The sequence below is a fragment of the Drosophila erecta genome, unplaced genomic scaffold (genome assembly GCF_003286155.1).
Source record: "Drosophila erecta strain 14021-0224.00,06,07 unplaced genomic scaffold, DereRS2 tig00000092-arrow-pilon, whole genome shotgun sequence".
Taxonomy (NCBI): Eukaryota; Metazoa; Arthropoda; class Insecta; order Diptera; family Drosophilidae; genus Drosophila; species Drosophila erecta.
In genome coordinates, this window is record NW_020825207.1 from 11790835 (window position 1) to 11809140 (window position 18306).

General features: G+C 45.2%; 4 protein-coding genes across 22 annotated transcripts; 1 reads left to right on the forward strand and 3 right to left on the reverse strand.

Moving 5' to 3' along the window:
- Positions 1-3792: 3792 nt before the first annotated feature.
- On the reverse strand, positions 3793-4820 carry LOC6547664 (NADH dehydrogenase [ubiquinone] 1 alpha subcomplex subunit 11). Its single transcript, XM_001974955.3, has 4 exons — positions 4735-4820; positions 4289-4551; positions 4137-4231; positions 3793-4076 (listed from the first exon to the last, which is right to left on the reverse strand). Exons 2-4 carry the CDS (start codon positions 4543-4545, stop codon positions 3916-3918), a joined length of 513 nt encoding a protein of 170 aa, XP_001974991.1. The 5' UTR covers positions 4546-4551; positions 4735-4820; the 3' UTR covers positions 3793-3915.
- Positions 4821-5041: 221 nt separating this feature from the next.
- Positions 5042-12520, reverse strand: LOC6547663 (resistance to inhibitors of cholinesterase protein 3). 19 transcript variants are annotated; one of them, XM_001974954.3, is made up of 12 exons: positions 12322-12520; positions 10618-11040; positions 10340-10459; positions 9699-9853; positions 8885-9025; positions 8697-8823; positions 8498-8518; positions 7913-8148; positions 6470-6622; positions 6305-6397; positions 5856-6005; positions 5042-5792 (listed from the first exon to the last, which is right to left on the reverse strand). In XM_001974954.3, the coding sequence occupies exons 2-12, from the start codon at positions 10811-10813 to the stop codon at positions 5658-5660; spliced, it is 1527 nt and encodes a 508-aa protein (XP_001974990.2). In that variant the 5' UTR covers positions 10814-11040; positions 12322-12520; the 3' UTR covers positions 5042-5657. The 19 variants fall into 19 exon arrangements, with proteins under 19 accessions (XP_001974990.2, XP_026836273.1, XP_015012211.1 ...); XM_026980472.1 differs by lacking the exon at positions 12322-12520 and adding an exon at positions 12101-12275; XM_015156725.2 differs by lacking the exon at positions 12322-12520 and adding an exon at positions 11452-11519.
- Positions 12521-12842: 322 nt separating this feature from the next.
- LOC6547662 (E3 ubiquitin-protein ligase RMND5A) lies at positions 12843-14692 on the forward strand. The gene has a single exon (XM_001974953.3). The coding sequence runs from the start codon at positions 13082-13084 to the stop codon at positions 14375-14377; it is 1296 nt and encodes a 431-aa protein (XP_001974989.1). The 5' UTR covers positions 12843-13081; the 3' UTR covers positions 14378-14692.
- LOC6547661 (U2 snRNP-associated SURP motif-containing protein) lies at positions 14642-18285 on the reverse strand. Its single transcript, XM_001974952.3, has 11 exons — positions 18117-18285; positions 17941-18057; positions 17598-17884; positions 17122-17540; positions 16874-17058; positions 16773-16816; positions 16378-16710; positions 16077-16319; positions 15829-16012; positions 15517-15769; positions 14642-15457 (listed from the first exon to the last, which is right to left on the reverse strand). The coding sequence occupies exons 1-11, from the start codon at positions 18171-18173 to the stop codon at positions 14697-14699; spliced, it is 2883 nt and encodes a 960-aa protein (XP_001974988.1). The 5' UTR covers positions 18174-18285; the 3' UTR covers positions 14642-14696.
- Between the last annotated feature and the right edge of the window lie 21 nt (positions 18286-18306).

Below are 18306 nucleotides of genomic sequence, written 5' to 3' on the forward strand. Positions count from 1 at the left end.
CCCATGTATGTTGAACACTTGAGCAAAAGAATATTTCCGAAATACCATGTAACAACATATACCCACTACAGTAGGTTTTTTATTAGAGATCATCTTAATCTACTTTCAAATTCGAATTATGAAAACACGTATCTCGAGGTTTGACTGCCGACTTTGTTATTCCAAAGACACCCGACAAACAACGCGAAGAGAATCCACAGGAAAGAGGAGCTTCGCTCCAGTTGAACAAAAGGAGCAGTAACCCTTCTACAGCCAGCCCACTTGGAATGGAAAATAATTGCGATTCCAGCTGGAAAACGAAGGCATTGGCGTTGCAGTGCCCAAGGCCCATGGGCCTCACTTCATTTGCAGCAAATGTTGCATGTCCCTGCCAGCGAAATCGTACTATATACAATAGTATCTGAAGGATCGCGAGGGGTTGTGGTTGCAGCGAAATGTCGCTTGTGACGAATTTCTATTTGATTTATGCACTCCCTTCTCAGCATATTTGCATGCTTTTCGTTCACGCCCTTCAACATTCGATGTAGTTTTATTACCAAATCAAATGAGTTTTACCACAAAGTAAATACTTTTGACGGCAATCTGTTTCACATCAGCAATGAACATGGGATGGGATTCGAAATGTATTCAATGCCTGCGATGTAGTTCTATTCTATTCAATTCTTGGGATGTAATACTTTTAGCTTATTGTCAATATTTTCATATTCAAGCAGAGAATTAAATCAGACGTGATAAGCCTAGCTCCATGAGAACTCCTATTAGGCATGGCAATAGATCTTGGTGCTCGTAAGCAGAAACGAAGAAGATCTTTTACCCAGAGCAGCCATTTGATTGATTGGGAGATCTTCCCCCAGTCTCCGATTACTCGAACATGCGATTGGTGGAGTGTTAAATTGACGTAGGACCGACCAGCACCGAAAAGCATTTTTTTGAGTATTTCCATTTAGATTGTCTGAATTGATGAACTCGGAAAGGAAACAAAAATCCAATCAATCTTTCGCTGCGAGGCAACCCAACGCGTGCCTCTGTCATTTGGGGGGCTTCCCGTTCCCTCTTCCTATGACTACTTATATGTACATATATTTACATATAGTACGTAAGCCTCCCACCCGACTGACTGCGTCTGCGCAACGCATTCAATCACTTCATTTGTTTCCATCCGCAGTCTTCTTCGGATGCAGCTCCATCTCGGCTCTTCTGGGCGGCACGTTCGCCGCGGCAGTAAAATGTTTTATTTACCCTGCACTTATGACCCCGTTGCGGATCGGGTTAAGTGAATCTGATACCCATATACCCATATATATACGTATGTACATACCCGTCGCCGGCTGTTGCATTTGCATCTTATGAGGCGGTTGTCTGTTTTCTCGGAGCCATGAAAAGATGGGAATGGGGAGGTGTCATTGCTGTGGAAGCCACTGCAGCTCGCCATGTTTCGTGTCCAATGATGAATTGTGTCCCTGATTCCGTAAACAGCCATGATCGTCGGATGATACTGTGGCGTCAAATGGGTTACATGCGCCCAAAACAGCCCCGATCTTCTAAGGAATAAATAACTGCTTCTTATGACAAGAAGAGAAAGTACTTAAAATACGTTAATTTATATCATGATTTGACAATTAAGGTAATTAAGAAGCATACTACATTGCAAACAGTTTTTGCTGATCAATCTCAAGCGAATACTCCAAGTCTTGGGTGTTTGACACCAATTGACGTGCCACTATACTCGTACAGTCGTATGTATGTGCTTATGATGCAGAGATACTGAGATACAAAAGCATTCACAAATGCATCTTTTGTGTGTCGCGCCGATCTTTAATTGCTGAATTGTGACGGGCTCAGGCACTGGATAACCTTCGGTGCAGTTGCTGTTGCTGTTGCAGATGCAGATGCAGCACTTAGCTGCGGCGATGTGATGGTGATTAATTTGACGTGGTGTCGCCCGATCTGCGTTGAGCGGACTTTATGAAAAGGATTACACGCCGCACAGTTCCATGAAAACGCATCTCCATCGGAGCGAGTTGAGCAGTCGCCCTGCGCCGCAATAAGATTAATTACGAGCGTCTTGCCACGACGGCAGCTCCTTCTCCTTGCCACCACCACCGCCATTTCAGCTCCGTGACCACTTCACATCGATGCGAGCACAGTTGCGGTCAAAATGTTAGGAGTATTGCCAGATTAATCGACCGAAAGTTGCTTTCAAGTGTTAGTTCTTTCATAAATTCACTTGGAATTTGAGCAGCGACAATAACTATTAATTATGTGTATCTTAATATTCCGCAACTGCAATACTAAAGAAGTACCACCAATTGTAGATTTTAATGGCATTCCGTCCGTGGACAACTCCTCGACTCAATATTTTGACATTACAAATATCTGTCTCACTCACCGCCTACTGTTTTATTAATTTGAAAGCCTTTCGAGTACTTTGAGTGCCTTTGTTTGTCCTCTTATGGCCAGGGGGTTGAATTAATCCCGGCCAGAAATTAGCATACTCCTAAGTGTTAGATCCTGCCGGCACGCGAGGATATGGGTGTTTTGGGAACGATAACAGGCGGCACTAATTGGAATTGAATAAGGGCTACCGATTCGTTGTGCCTCCCGGGCAAGTAATTTCCCCTGGTTATTTATGGCGAGGGCAGGAAATGAAAGTAAAAACAATTATTTTATTTTTAATTAAATGTAGGCTTCCCCAAGGAAGAAGCGATCGCGCATATAGCAAACTCCATCGCATCCCCCAAGGCGATGCCAATGATGATGTCATTCCCGCAGCATTCATCTCCCATAAATCACGCGGCGATCGCGAAAATCCCCCCTATATGCTCCAGCATCCCCGCCAGATTCGCCCGCTTGCAGCCAAGTAATGTGGAGTGGTGAAGTGGTGGAGTGGAGCCAGCTGCCACAGATTAGTCAGAGTCAGCCAGAGATTCGGATACACTGGCGCACTTCGGTTCACTCGCTGCTAAGCTGCTCGACTGGTTTTCAGATCATTGGATAGGTAGGGTGGGCATACATAGGTACCAGAGATCAAGGTGACTGGCTAAATTAATTGCGCATATATTGGAGGATTGCAACTCCCTCTGCTCGCCATTTAATTCGGAGCGTCAATAGAATTGTAGCATTAGCACCGCTCATGTAAGCCCAGGCTTAACGGTCTCCAGCTTAAGGGTCACTCCTCTCCTGCACACCAACTTTCATTCCCCATGGCAATAAATCTGGCAAAAAGTAATCAGCAAGAGAAACAGCAAGAACAAACCGTCAGAGAGCCAGAAGAAAACATGCTGAGGTTGGCAAAGGTTAAGGTAGATATTGGTTGGGATGCTTCGGAAGAATTCCTGTGGGCTGGTCAGATTGGATCGATGGATTCCAATTCGAGAGCCCAATAAAAGCCTAAGAGCCAACATTAGTATGCGTACAATGGCATCTTTTACCAATGCCCAAGCATACATATGTATGCTTGCGGCATGACTCACCTCGCCAAGTGAAAAGAGCCAAACATGAGTAAATGCACATTCATGGATTTTAAATGGGCCGATGAAAATAAAGAAATAAACTGTTGGCAGCACATAAGACTCTCCGAGCTGCGAGCGTGACTTGTTTCCCCATGTTTTGGTTAGTTGCTTTTGCGCTGGCCCCTTCGGCTTCCCCGACTTCTGGCTTGTCATTCATTCACGCCAACAGTTGATAAGTTTCTGTGACACATTCAACTCGTTTGCATATCGAAACGGCTAACGAAGCCCAGCCTGTGGCACCATTAGATAGAGTTAATGGACAGCCGTGGATTGGCGACAGTTGGGGTGGCATTATCACTTCTGACTTGGCTTTTATTCGGTTGCAAGGCAAACGGTAACTGCCGAATCTTTTCCTCATTGAATCACCATTAAACTAAACATAGGAAACTAGACGTTACGCCTTCTACTCCTGTGGCTTTTCCGTGGTCCAGTTCTTGGGACGGTCGGCCATGATGGTCCAGTTGTTTTCGGCAATGTTCAGACCACCATATTGCTTTAGCGGCGTGTCGGGGAAGAACTCCCAGCCCTGTTCAATGGACATTTTCTTGATGACGCCGGCGATGCCTGGAAGGAGAAGTGGCTTAGCTGTAGAGTTTTAAGTTCATGGGAAGTGGTTAAACTAACCCAGGAAGAGGCCGGCGCAGAGACCAGCTACGTGGTTGTGTTTCCAGGCTCCAAAGACGCCGCCAGCCGCGAAACCACCGATGAAGTAGTTGATTCTGCAATTGGAATATGGTAAGACCCAATAATCATCAACAGGTTGGTTTCCTACTCACTTATCATCCTTGCCGCGGGCATTTGTAGCCGCCAGGGTGGTCAGGGTAAATGCCGTGGCCATGCCCATCAGTGGACCCGTATTGTAGGCGAATCGGCCCAGAGTGGGCAGGTATCCTTGCGGCTTGGAGAGCGTCAGGACGTCGAACATGGACCAGGCCAAGCCGGCGGATACCGCGTACTTGTTGGTGGCCACTATCTTGCCAAAGGCATCCTCGCCATCGGGATGGTCGTAGTATTTTGAACGGAGCAGCGACATGGTTTGCTATGGAAGGTATGGAGGTCCAAAAACATTAGCCACAATCAAAAGTATGGTACATGGAACACCCATCATCTCTCCAGCCACAGGAACATTTGGGATTGTTCCTGGAACTTTTCGCTACCCATTAAGGGCATGGCTAATGGTAAGATCCGTAGGATTACTGGGGAATATACAAAAATTGCTAACCTGCCGAAATTTACGTAATTATTGTGGCGGAGATTGACAAAAAACAGCTGTTAGCCAGTGTATACACACCAGGAGAAGGAAAATGCACACTTAGTGCTGTTAGGCGCGTTCTGTTAAACACAATGTTAAAGCACTGTTAGTTTAAAAAGTTTATTTTTTACAGAGTTCATTTCTTATTTTTGAATATTTTGAATAAAAGTAGATAAATTGAAACATAAATTATATATTATATTGGATTTCGATTCCTATAAGGTTAGACTGTAACAGGTTTCTTATTACTTTAAAATTCAAAACACTTGTGGGGATGTCAAGTTCGGTTTTCAATTTATTCATTATACTAGATTCACAAACGCTGTGGCACTAACTTTATTTGTTCAATCATACGATCGATCGGTTTTGTTTTAGGTAATTTCATTGCCAAGTAGCTACGGATTTGATGCGAAGAGCGCCGGATAATAGACGATGCGGCTTGAAATACATATGCGCTTAGATTAATGGTAGACTAGTTTTGCATTGATTTTCAACTAAGAGTATTCACAAATAATCAAGCAGTTCACAAAGACGCGGTTTTCTAAACGAGCTAAAGAGTTTTCGAGACATGCAAGTGGCATTCCTTTTGACCGAAAATGAGCAAAGTGTTCAAAAGCAGAAGGACTGTGTTTTTTGGGTGTACTTTAGGGGAGACAAAACGTTGGCGTTTTTTAAATCAAAACGAAGATATCAAAACATACAATATGTATATATACAAATCAGATATCAAATTATTGGCAAATCTGTTTCGTGGTAATCAGTCATAATGTTCGTCGTTGAACGAAATTAGCAACGAAATTTCACTCGGCCCTTGCAATTATAGTTTCGTCTGAATCATCAAGTCGTTATCATTGCCAAAATATATATAAAAATCGATCAGTATACATTTTCGTCTACTGCTCGTCGTGTCCAATTATTTCGATGTCATCAGCCAGAGGACTTTCCACTGGGGATTTGCCTGCATTTCCATTTTGTTGATTTGCGTCCAAATTAATCAATGACAATGTCATTCTGCTGCTGAGAATGATCTGCAAGTTATACACTCCAGATTAGTTAATCAATTAATGTGGCTAAGAAAAGTTTATCCATACGGCTGGTTCCTCGGCTGAGCCATTGAGCTCCGAGTCGTAGACTTCTTCGCGTTTGATCTGGGAGTCGGCCACCAAAATCTGGGACTCGTGTGCCAGGGCGCCTTCCAAGTAAATGGACTGCGGCTCCGGCAAGTTGTCTTCCAATTTGGACTGAAATCGGAGGGGGATTCTATTTAGTATTTGAGCCATGTACATGGTTATGAAGCTTCAACACATATGCGCAGAGCTGGGTTAAAAGGATATGTTGTTTAATCAATAGCATCACTTGATTTTACTGATTTACTGGGTCAAGTGGAAACGTTAGTGCTTAGAAACATCCCAGTTTGAACAGTTTTTGGAAAGATATTCGAAGCGTTGGGGTAGCAGTTAGTCATAGAGGATCAGTTGGACCTGGTTAAGTCAAGTTGGCAACTTGAAGCTGGTGGGGACTGTGCGGCAGTGGCACTTACATGTTCGCTTGGCGCTCGGAAAACAGGCGTTGGAGGGCGTCCAGTCCACTTGTGGCCGCCCTCGCAACTGGCTGTTAACTCCATGCCGAGTACCTGCACCAATATTCGATTATTTACGGCAAAGATCTACGGATTGAAGGTGCTACAAGGTATACTATGGCCTACCGTCAGTTCCCGTTCAGCGCTCAGATCCCGGCGTTTCCTGGCTCCCAGCGCCGCTGTCTCCTGCTCCGGATTTTGGTCGTCCTTTGGTTTTGCATGTCCGTTGGAAAGGTTCTGCTTGTCTGGTTGCACTCTCGGTTTTTCGTTGTCGTTTTTCTGCGGGGCGCACACAGGATAATGCGATTAGAAATCGATCTCAAAACAGGCAGTAGAATCTGAGAGCTAAGCAATTGTACAGCCTCAAAACGTAAGAAATCAGAAATCAGAAATCAGAAATCAGAACTCGGAAATCGAACGCATTAATTACTTCAATTCGTTGTGGTTAGGTGAAACGCAACAGAACTCAATTAGTCGAAGGATCTTGGTTAATAAACAAAAAGATTAAATAGTCGGTCGTTTGGCCGAGAGTTACAAATTATGTTCAAGGATTGCCGTGCCGGACCCTTTGACGATCTCTAACCTTATTCGAATCAGTTTCAGTATCGCTCGTCGCCCTCTGCTTGTCTTGGCCATTCAATTGCTCGTCGGCCGCGTCTATCAAACCTTGTATGGCCGTAACAACTAGCCCCATGAAAATACAGGGTATCAATTTTGGATTTACATTGGTTTTGCGTTTTAGACACATTTGTGAGAAACATGAAAAACGTAGAAACGACAGTGTGTGAATATTTATATAGTAGTTTCCTTGTAGCTCTGAGAATGGAATGATGTTTGCGATTATCTTTATTGGCAATGTGATGTATCGGTCTAAAGAGAGTGTTCGAATAGATTTCGAAAAGGACTGCTTTGAATCGTAAAATATGTCCCCATCATAAGAGTTTAGTTCAGATTGAGAGTACTCAGTGAGATGCAAACACATTTAGACTGGGTTCGTTAGTAGATACATATGTGAAAAGATATGGTAATATATCGCATGCCGACAGCAGACAAGCAGGTTAAATTAGAAACAGAGTCGGGAGAATTCCGTTCCATGCACTTGTTAGACTCGAAGATTAAAGACAGAGTGACAGTTTTAGAACTGAGGGCTTTCGGGAGGTGTGGCAGGGTAAAAGAAACCATTCCGAGGATTCATCTAGTCACTAGAAACCAATAGAAAACAGAAACAATCTATTTGATTTGGTTCGTTGTACTTAGTTGTGATCTGATTTGTTGTTGGTCTGATTTTGGTCTGTTTACTGACTGATTCTATGTGAACTGAATGATGGTTATTTTTGTCTTAGAAGTTTGGCTGCCGCTTGAGAAACTTGAGGGCAATCATCTTGAAAATGAGAACACAAAAAGAACAAATATTAATAAATGGCAGCGAGATGGGACAACTGAAATCACTACGATATGATGTATCTACTGGATGTATCTGAATCAATAGTTTTATCTGTATCTGTAGCTGCTTTCCAATTCGATGGCGATGGGAAGCTGGATGCTGGATGCAGGATGCAGGATGCTAACCTTTGCCTCATACTGATCGGTGTTCATTTCGGCCACCAACTGGGCCATTGCCCGCTCCGTGCTCTCGAGTTTCTGGCGCAGCTTCTCGATCTCCATCAGCTGCTCCGCCTCCTTCAGCTGCTGGTGGCTCTTCAGCGAGGCGGACAAACTGGTGGCCACCTCGGTGGCCGACACGCTGGCGTTGTACAGCTCCTTTTCGGTGTCCTTGGCGGCCGGCTTCTTTGCGGCAGCAGCTCCTATAAAATTGTCGTACGGTTTGGTAATCAGGGCCGGAAATCGAATCAATCGAGGGACTAACGAAACTAAGGAGTATTTACACGGGTGGAGGAGTGGCAACCAAATAGATATGTATATCCATGGAGGCGTGATCGATTCGGTGTTAGTAAATATAGATAGTATAGGCACACAACATCTAGAATGAGTACATCTAGGTAAATGAAGAGAACAAATACGCTACGAGCTACGATACTAAACCAAATGAGGAGGACATATTTCAAAACTCAAAAGGCCCTCGTCGAGGTCTAGAAACTCAAGATACGAACGGAACTCTATGGTCATCTATGCAACCATTACTAGCTGGCTTACTTGTCTGATGCTCTCGCCAGCCTTATACCGTGGGATGATTTTCGGTGTGCATGGGTTTTCGGAAGCAGAAGAGTACAAAATGCATTTTTTCGGTTAGGATTGACTCGTGAGTGCGGTGGCTAGAGCGATTGTGTGTGTGTGTGTCCAACTACGAGAGTAATAATCCGGAAGATGGCATCCAAATCGGCCTGGCACTCACCCAATTTGCTGCCGCCCAACTCCTCCACCTGGCTGTGGTTCTGTGGTCCGAAGACCTCCTGCCGGAAAGCAGGATTGGTAGGTGCCGCTCCGTACGGGTCGTTGGGCACTTGCTTCTTGAACATGATCTGCAAGGAAAAGGATTTTGTATGGCCTGTTCACGATCAACGAGATGGAGATGGATTGCACCTTCATTAGGGTGTAGCCGAAGAAGACCACGATTCCGATGGTGTAGAGTGGCATGAGGAAGCCCATGCTGCTGCCCCGCTGTTGTGGCTGATGCAGTGCACCCGCGCCCATGGGCGGACGCATTCCAGGAATGGGTCCCGGCTAAAAAATAAGCAATAGTACATCCATATGTGAAGGGTTATTCCAATTTAACACCACCCAACAAGATCACATTGAATTTATCCCCAGTAAATACAAATCACGCCAGTAAATACAAATATACGCCGCGATGTACAGAGACATAAAGATTTCTTAGGCTAGTTCTCTTCAGAAACCATTGAATGGCTGTCTATGTAATAGGAGGCTAGCAGATCGAACGTGTTTTATCGACAAGCCATGTAATCATAAAAGTTACGTATCCGCCCCGATGTATTTTGACATGAAGCGAGGACAGCTGATTTGTTCTCCTTGGCCATTCTACCAGAAACGTAGAGACGAGAGCAAAATGGAACTGGCGCACTGAATTTGGCACAAGTTCAATACGTAGCACCACATTCTGCCGATCTCCCACTCATCCTTTGCAGATTCTTTTTGTGTTTTCTTTAGCGCTTCCTCTCTTGCCTTCAATTTGCGTGCAGTGTCATAAAAACAAAACCCGAATCCGAATGAAATAAACGTTTGGCTATTTATAAATGACTTCCAACGCGAGCGCGGCTATGTCTCATCCCGCTGTCATTATAATCAGTGCGACCACAGTCCGCCGACCAGTATAAATATAATTATGGATTTATCGTCCGGAGAATAATGCACACAGTATGGTCATGGCGCAACTCACCCGTCCGTCGACGATCCGCGGCGGCGGATTACTGGGCGAAGTCTTCCGTTCCAGAATCGGAACTGTGGGCGTGGCAGGAATGGCGCGACCCCGCTCCCTCATGGCCTGGTATATGGATTCCGGATGCAGGTGCGCTGGACGCTCCTGGCGCAGACCTGCGACCACGATGGATTCATTAGTGACACAAAAAGGTTGGGTAGCACTTAAAGGGTGCGGTGTTATCAACTCAGTTATTGATTTAAGCACTTAGCTCAGAGTTAGGAAATAAAATATAACATACAGCTACTCGCGATAAACTAATTAATAATATTGACCATTTGTTAAGGGTAATATTCACATTTTAAGCATTATAGGCAAGCAACGCAAGTTTCCCTACAGTTTTACGTTGCACATCTGAATGATAAGAAACGTAGTCCAAACTGTGTAATGTTTCTACTTTATAGAGCCATAAAGAATCCAAGAATCACGAATCCAATAGACCTAAATGTATCTTAACCGATTGTAGCTTGTAGATCGATCGTTAGTAGGGCCAAAAAACCTATAGACCTAAATGTATCTTAATCGATTGTATCTTGTAGATCGTTAGTAGCGCCGCAAGCCGTTAGTAAAACAAATAAGCAAAACATAATTGCGCCACATACTGATTTCGCCCGTGTAAACATTGATTTGCTTGCGATACAAATGCGGACCGAAGGGCTCGACAGGGTCCTTCTTGGTGGCATTCAGGAACTGCTCCCTGTCCAGCACGACATCACAACATCCTACAACATCGACGGCACAGCCCACACAACAACACCACCCACATACGGAAATTAAAGGAAAATGTTGAAAATAAGGCATAAACAATAAGTAGTACATGAAATGAAATGCAGTTAAAGATGTATAAGCCAACTGTTGTGGGGGAAACCTGAGGACTCACCGCCTGGTGCTGCGCGCGGATCCTTGAAGTTTGGCTGGGCCGGCGGAACGCCGCCGAACATCATGGGATGGAAAACCTTCGGCCACAGGATGGCAATGCATCCGATCACGGTGACAATGATCAGGGCGGTTTTCTTGGGCGTCATGCCCTCCTCGACGAGCGGAGCTCTCTGCTTGGATGTGGCTGTAGCGGGCATTTTGGCTTGGATCCGGGTTCTGTGGGCTGTCGGGATTCGTATGGCTATGGTTTGTGGTTAAAGCTAGTTCCTAAGGCAACTCTCCTATGTGTTCCTGATCGATTTGGTTCGTTGGTGGCTCACTGCGAGCTGTTGACTATGCGTTGTGTTTCTAGTTGTTGGTTAACTTTGACATTGGCTCATTTTGGCTGGCTAATGGTTGGTTTGCTGTACGTTTAAAGCATTATCTGAAAGATACATAGATGCATAATGGGTTACATGCTACAGTTCGCTGATCCGGCTTTCGCTTAAGTTGTATTCACATCACTGATCGGTCACGAATCACAGCGCAAAATGCTGTATACGTTTGAATATTGTTGCGGGAAAACAAAAAAGTTTATTACATAAATAGCGGTCCCGATCTTTTTATTTTTAGCTCGCGCAATTCGCTCTTTTCGGCCCGTCTAATAATTCTTTATTATTTTCACTTTTCCCCGCACACAAATCACAGGCGCTCTTCACAATTAACGACCGCATAAATAATATTCAATGCTTCTCCACAAGAAAACGTTTCGATTTCGCTTTTGGAAAACGGTTTTTGATCGCCCAAGGGTTCAAAAAAAAAAAACGGAAAACTGGACAGAGCGACGACTGCTTACGCAAAGTTCGAATGTTGTTGCCGAACTGGCCAGGCAAATTTTTGAAACTATTAGCGAATTTTCGGCAGATCAGATCTGAGGACCCGACACACCATTCGGGCGCGCTTTTCCCCATAATCGTCGTCGGCCATTATTTTCCTTTATTTTTGATGAGACAAGTGATTTGCAGCTTGGGCCTGCACCGGGAATTTCCGAGAGCTATGCTACAGCAGCCGACACAACTGTATAGCTAACCAATTTGTTTGTAAATTCTTGTGGTGTAAATATACAAAGTTCTTACTGCTCGGAAAATTGGAAATAAAATTAAATACAAATTTCGATACAATCAATTATTAAATTAATAAGCTCCAAAAATTTAAAAGTCTGTAAGTAAAACACACATTTGTTTTTAACTTAAGGCAATCACTGCTAGATTGCTGACCGTCACTGTGTGCGAAATTTCGTGTTTTCATATTTTTCATTTCGCAGCTTCTTCGCTCTTGTTATCACACACGCACACACACACAAACACACAGACACAAGCGAGTACTATGAGTTTTCCGACCGATTTCCATTTCGCTTTCAAGCGCACTGACTGAAAATTGGCGAAAGTAAAACTGTCTAACTGTGCACTGTTGTTATTTGCACAGCATCTTTTCATTTCAACCACCTGAATTTGTAATTTTCAGTTTCTTGTCACTGTCTACATAACTTTGGAAAACGTTCTTCTAGCTCGCGATGCTTTTATTTTTGGAGGCACAGCATTGTAATTTGGGTTCAATGCCGTTCGGCTTAAGACTCATCACTTATTTTTAAAAATTATGAATTCAAATGGTGGAGATTTTGTCCTTGGAATTCCTCTCGTGTTCTAAGGTACTTTTTTCTAATTACCCGTTTGATTTTTAAGACTAACGCGATTTGTTTCAAAGTTCGTTTTCTTATCTAATTACGCTAATTTCAAACTGTTTGTTTGTCGTTATAAATTTCTCTGCCAGAAAGCAGCAGCAATAATAATTGATTTTTCAGTCGACCGAACGGAGATGGGCAGCACTGCTTGTCATTCGATATGTGCGATTAGTATCGATACATTGTTATCTTTTTAAGTTAACGGAGCCTTTTCACTGCTTGAAAGCTTAAATATGGGATATGCTATAATGGAATATTTTTAATGATCGTATTCTTAAGCACACTGGCAATAACAGTGTAAAGTGTAAGGTACATTTAGTTCGATGATTTGTACTTCGTTATATCAAAATCAATGATATATCAATGACTAGACTAAGCATCTACATGGATTATTAATTATTAGGTACCAGCGTAGGAATTTCCAATATAACAGTTAAATGACAAATGGTGGAATGTGCACAGTTTAATTCGCTCAGCACTATGGACCTTTATCGAAGTCCAAATCATTCGATATATCGATATCATCGCGAGTGGTCCACCCAGCTCCAATGTTTTCGACTTCTTTGTGTTATAAAATTAACAATTTATAAATACGCATATTCCGCTGGACCACCGAATATCGCCGTGACTTTGAAGAATCGCAGTTTAAGGAATCCTTGAAGGCGCATAGTTGTAAAATCGCAAGTGAACGCGCGCCTGGCGTGAGTGGTTTCTAGGCTTTCACCCCACGAAACTGGAGATAACAATGGACGAGTCGTGGGCCTGTTCGTCGGTGGAGAAGGACCTGACCCGAGTGGTCAGCAAGCTGGAGCAGCTGCACGAGAACGCGGCGGCGGACATCGGTGACATTGCCACGCAGATGTCCGAGCTGGTAGAGGTTCTCAGCAGGGCGGAGCAGCTGGTGACCACTCTGAATTCCAGCACCCAGGTGTCCCAGGACGATCCCATGGGCGATGGGGTGAGCATGCAGGTGGAGACGGAACCGACGGCACCGCAACGCCTTACCGAGCGCCAAGTGGAGAGCGTCCGAAATGCTATTGCCAGGTGCAACGAGCGCGTGCAGAAACTCTCCACGGAGCACCGCGATCTGCACGGATCCATTTCGAAGATCGGCAAAGCCATTGATCGCAACTTTAGCGCCGACTTCTCGTCTACCATGCGAGTGGATGTTCTGCAGGATGAGGAGAACCTGATGCTGCTGAATAAGGCCATTGCCAAGCACTATTGTCGTCAGGGCATGGACGATGTGGCTCGCACCCTAATCCGCGAGTGCAAGATGTCGCCGGAGCATGCCCAGGATGTGTTTGACTCGGAGCGTGAGTTCGCCGATATCTATGGCATTTGGGTGAAGATCCAGAAGCGGGATCTTACCGACGCCCTCAAATGGGCGAAGATGTACTCGCAGCAACTGAGTGCTCGCCACTCGCTAATAGAGTTCCGACTGCATCGGATGCGCTTCATGCAGCTGGTCTCCTACGGATTGGACTCGCAGCGCGAGGCCATCTCCTACGCTCGACTGAACTTTAAGAAGTTTGCTGTGCGCTACGAGCACGAAATAGCCAACTTAATGGCCAGCTTCATATATCTGCCCAGTGGACTGGAGAACTCGCCGTACAAGCACTTCATGGGCCAGGAGATGTGGACAGAGCTGTCGTTCATATTCCTCAAAGACGCATGCCAACTGCTAGGCATCAGCAAGAACTCTGCCCTGTCTGTCGTGGTCAATGCCGGATGCACTGCCCTGCCCGCCTTGCTCAATATCAAGCAAGTGATGCAGTCACGCCAAGTCCTTGGCATGTGGAACGGCTGCGACGAGTTGCCCATTGAGATCGATCTGCAGCCGGAATTCCGCTTCCATTCGATCTTCGCCTGCCCCATATTGCGCCAGCAGACTTCCGAGGACAACCCGCCGAAGAAGTTGACCTGCGGTCATGTCATTTCCAACGACGCCCTACACAAACTGAGTGTTGGGCACATACTGAAGTGCCCCTACTGCCCCGTGGAACAGAATGCCGAGGAGGCTGTTCGCATCTACTTTTAAGGCACATCTATGTATTCACATTATGATAATCACCACTGCTTATATGACTAGGCTCAGACGGTTCGAGGACTGGTGTTGGTTGGTCGGCTTTCCTTAACAAATCGTAATCATTTTAAGATAGCTTGCTTAGATTCATGTTTTTAGACAAATTCGCAGAGCGGAATCGAACTGCCTGGGCCGTGTGTTGTGCGTGTGTCCCACTTCCTAACAAACCATTTAGATTTAAAATTATATATACTGTGTATTTAAATCAAACGACGAAAGTGTTTTTATGTAGAATCCATGTTTAATTAAATACAAATCGTCCGAAGAGCACACTCTAGTGCCTATGTTTATGCTTGTGCTTGTCGCTGCGATTTCTCGGAGGAGTAGCCTCTTCTCTGCGAGAAGAGCGCGAGGAATATGTGGTTGGAGAAGTGCGTGATCGGGACGATCCGGAGGCGGGACTTTCGTAGCGGGAACTGCGAGACGACCGGTCTGCATACCGCTTTGGTGAACTGGACGGACTGCGCGTACGGTTACGTTTCGAGGATTTGGATGAGCGCGAGACTTCGGGTGAATAGTCTCTTCGTTTGGACTCAGCACCGGAGATCGGGGATTGCGATCGTTTGCGTGAAGCGCTGCTAAACTGCGCTGGACTCTCAGTGACCTTGGAGCTCTTCGATTTGATATGCATGTAGCTCAGCGGCGAGTCCACAGCTGCGTCAGATCGCGAGTCCTGTTTGAGCAATCGTTTCCGGAAGTATTCCACTTGCTCGGTAACAGTCCAACCTGGTTCCAGGCGCCGCTTTCCGGACTCCAGTTCGTCCTGGTACTGAATTGCTTTCAACTCAATTTCCCTTAACTTCTGTCGCATCTCGTCGGTATACTTTTGCGAACTGTCATCTTCACTGTCGTCGTCGGAGCTGAAGAACTTGGGGGGATCTGGCGGATCGAGAGTGTCCCATTTGCTGGTAGTAATCGCCTGCGCCTCTACTTGCTGGGGGTCAACTGTCTCCCACTTTGAGGGTATGAAGCCAGGCATTTTGGACGTAGATTTAGATTCCTTCTCCAACGGTACACCGTCGAGATCGTCATCCACTGCAATTTCGGAATTTTTGGTAATAGAAAGGTGGTATATATCACATGTTTATGCTTACATGGTATGCCGTCGATTTCATCGAGGTATTCATCGTTTTTAGGTGTGTCACGCTTCGGAGTACCAGCATCGGCATCAGGTATGGCTCGCTTCAAGGCGCTCTTAAGCAAAGCAGCTCCATCCAATGGCACTCCGTCTAGATCCTCGTCGTCCTTTTCCTCTCCGGAAAGAGGGGCGCCGTCGATATCTTCGTCCAGAGCCTCATCAGATCGAGTTTCCTCGGCTTGAGGGGACGTATTGACTGGCTTGACGTACTAAACACAAGATTCCATTAGACTATATGCATAATTTATAATAAATGTAATTAACTAACAGGTTTGCCTAAGAATTTGGCCGTCAGCTCTGCCATAAAGTCCTTGGGGTATATTGTCCACTCCTCCCACGCGCGAATTACATTGCAGACTCTGGATTTAAAACCCTCAGCTTTCAATCTACTTTCTATGTTCATGCAGAAGTTATGCAGGTTTTCAAAGATGTCCAACAGTTGTTTTTCCACACTAAATAATAATAAGTGATAGGTGTCACTTCAACGATTATACTTTGATGAACTTTTATACATACGATTTACGGAAGAACGAAGCATTGGCCACTTTAACAGTGCAGTTGTGCAGTATATCTGATATCAGATAAAGTCGGGCTATCTTCTTTGAAGCCAATGTATTTATATTGGACAGGGACTCGGCGATGCACTCGCAGATTTCATCAGCCGCATCTGCGTGCTCAATGCAGAAGATCATGGCATCCCCAATGCGAGCGCGTTCTGGAGTCAAATGCCTAATCAAATCCTCGAGTCGATTGCGTTGCCTGTTTTAGTATAGATATTAAAAATTCATGTTCCGAGGATTATCTGTGCTAAACGTACGCATTGGACAAGGCTCCCTTGTGAACCACAGGAGCATCAGGATCAACAACTAGCTCATCTGGCATGCCTTGAGTATAGAAGTTGGCAATCGGAGGCTTCCAAACCGGTCCGTTTTTGAACATTCGAAATTCATCCTCCCGCCATTCATTGGGCGTATCGCCCTGTAGCAAAGAGAACAGCTTCCAACGGTAGTAGATGTGGGCAGGACTCTCGTTGTCAAAAAGGAACGAGAAGAGCGGATTCTCCATTTCCCGAATCATGATCAGTGCCTCAAACATCGGCCCTTCGCGTATAACAAACTCGATCATCCGATGAATAACATTAAGAATAGCCCTGCAAAAAGCGCACAGCCACGTAAGTTCTTATAAAGTTAATGTTCTTGGTGCACTTCATACTTCTCTGTGGGTACATGGACTTTAACGACGCACTTGGCAAGTATCTATAAAATTCAACATTTTTATTTGTATTTCTTGAAGAGCTAGCAAATTTTACTTACCCGCTCCAGGTTCTCTTTGTCCTCTTCTTGGTTGAACTCCTTGTAGTTTTTCTTGGGCAAAACATCTGCTTCACTGGGTGGTGGTTGAGCATTAAATGGCAATCCTGATGGAGGCGGAGGCAGAGTCATCTCCAGCAAGGCTTGCGGCGCAAAAATGGGCGTATTCATTATGGGCACAGTCTTTCCTAATATAATTATTAAATGGTGATAGTATTTATACATAATGCGAAATGAGATCTATAGATTACCCCAGCCTAGACGCATTTCGTAGCCCATGATGTAGCGCCCGTTTAGTGTCCTCAGGGCCCTTTCCGCATCCTTGCGGCTCATGTAGGCTACAAAACCGCAGTTTCGGCCCCTTTGTTTCTCTTCCTCGGAGCGGGGCCACATAATCTTGATACTGGCCAATGGACCGTAGCGCCCAAAAATTTCCATGAGCTGCTGCTCGGATATCTTGGGGTTTAGGTTGCCCAAGTAAAGGTTTGTGGTATTTGGATCGCCCGTGTCAAACGATCCAGACTCCTTAGAGCTGTTTGAAGCCTGGGAGGTTGTGGATGCACTACTGCTGGGCACAGTAGCAGCTGATGCAGCAGGTTGCTGGGCTGGTGCGGAATGGCTTGCGGCCATGTGCTTGTACTTGTGGCGTTCCTCGCGCTCCTCTTGAATCCTGTAATCATGAATCAATTAGTGTGGAATATACACATGCACTACTAACTGTGCCTACTGTCTCAACTCCTCCTTGAACAGCTCCAAGTTGCTCTTTTTCTTCTCCTGGTTTTTCTTTTTCACTGGACCCGAGTCCTTTTTGAGATCCGAGGCCAGGGTCTTGGCGTAATCCTCGATCTTGTCGGCGGAGCTCTTGTCCAGCAGCTTCGAAACCGGCTTGTATAGCTTGCCCTTCTCCGACTTATCCTCCCGCCGGGATCCTGCATCATAGGTACCGGCTTTGACCCAAACTTTGGAGGAGGGGGTGGGTGCGTCTTGGAAGGTCTCTACGAACTCTTTGAAGGCCTAAAAAACGCATTCGGTTATAGTGAGAGGTGGAAGCTATAGCTGGAGTCACCTACATGTGCCGCAGCAGCAGCATCCTCCTTTTTCTTCTGGTCTTCGAGCTCTTTTTTGGACAGTTGACGTTTTGAGAAGGTGCCCACCGTAAAGGCCTCCAATTTCTTTTCGCTTATCCGCTGGAAAGAAGACCAATAGATGTTAAACTCGTTGTTCCGGCTACTCGGGACACCTTTACTTTTAAAGTGGCAGATGACGCTGCCGCATCCTTGCTTTTATTCCCCTGTTTGCTCATTTTTTTCAGACTATATCAACATTTTTAGCAAATACGAAAATAAGGAAATCTGCAATGGTCAGTGTGACCAGCGTAGAACAACCAGTCCACAGTATGGCCGTTTGCCGGGAAAAAATCACGATGCAGCCGATAG

Coding starts and splice junctions, on each gene's coding strand:
- LOC6547664 (XM_001974955.3), bottom strand. CDS start 4,545: ATGTCGCTGCTCCGTTCAAAATACTACGACCATCCCGATGGCGAGGAT. Junction 4,232..4,288: donor GCCCGCGGCAAGGATGATAA/GTGAGTAGGAAA, acceptor TTCCAATTGCAG/AATCAACTACTTCATCGGTG. Junction 4,077..4,136: donor CTGCGCCGGCCTCTTCCTGG/GTTAGTTTAACC, acceptor TTCTCCTTCCAG/GCATCGCCGGCGTCATCAAG.
- LOC6547663 (XM_001974954.3), bottom strand. CDS start 10,813: ATGCCCGCTACAGCCACATCCAAGCAGAGAGCTCCGCTCGTCGAGGAG. Junction 8,149..8,497: donor CTGGCGAGAGCATCAGACAA/GTAAGCCAGCTA, acceptor ACAATTTTATAG/GAGCTGCTGCCGCAAAGAAG. Junction 6,398..6,469: donor GCGCTGAACGGGAACTGACG/GTAGGCCATAGT, acceptor ATATTGGTGCAG/GTACTCGGCATGGAGTTAAC.
- LOC6547662 (XM_001974953.3), top strand. CDS start 13,082: ATGGACGAGTCGTGGGCCTGTTCGTCGGTGGAGAAGGACCTGACCCGA.
- LOC6547661 (XM_001974952.3), bottom strand. CDS start 18,173: ATGAGCAAACAGGGGAATAAAAGCAAGGATGCGGCAGCGTCATCTGCC. Junction 16,711..16,772: donor GTCCATGTACCCACAGAGAA/GTATGAAGTGCA, acceptor CGCTTTTTGCAG/GGCTATTCTTAATGTTATTC. Junction 16,013..16,076: donor GCTTCGTTCTTCCGTAAATC/GTATGTATAAAA, acceptor ATTATTATTTAG/TGTGGAAAAACAACTGTTGG.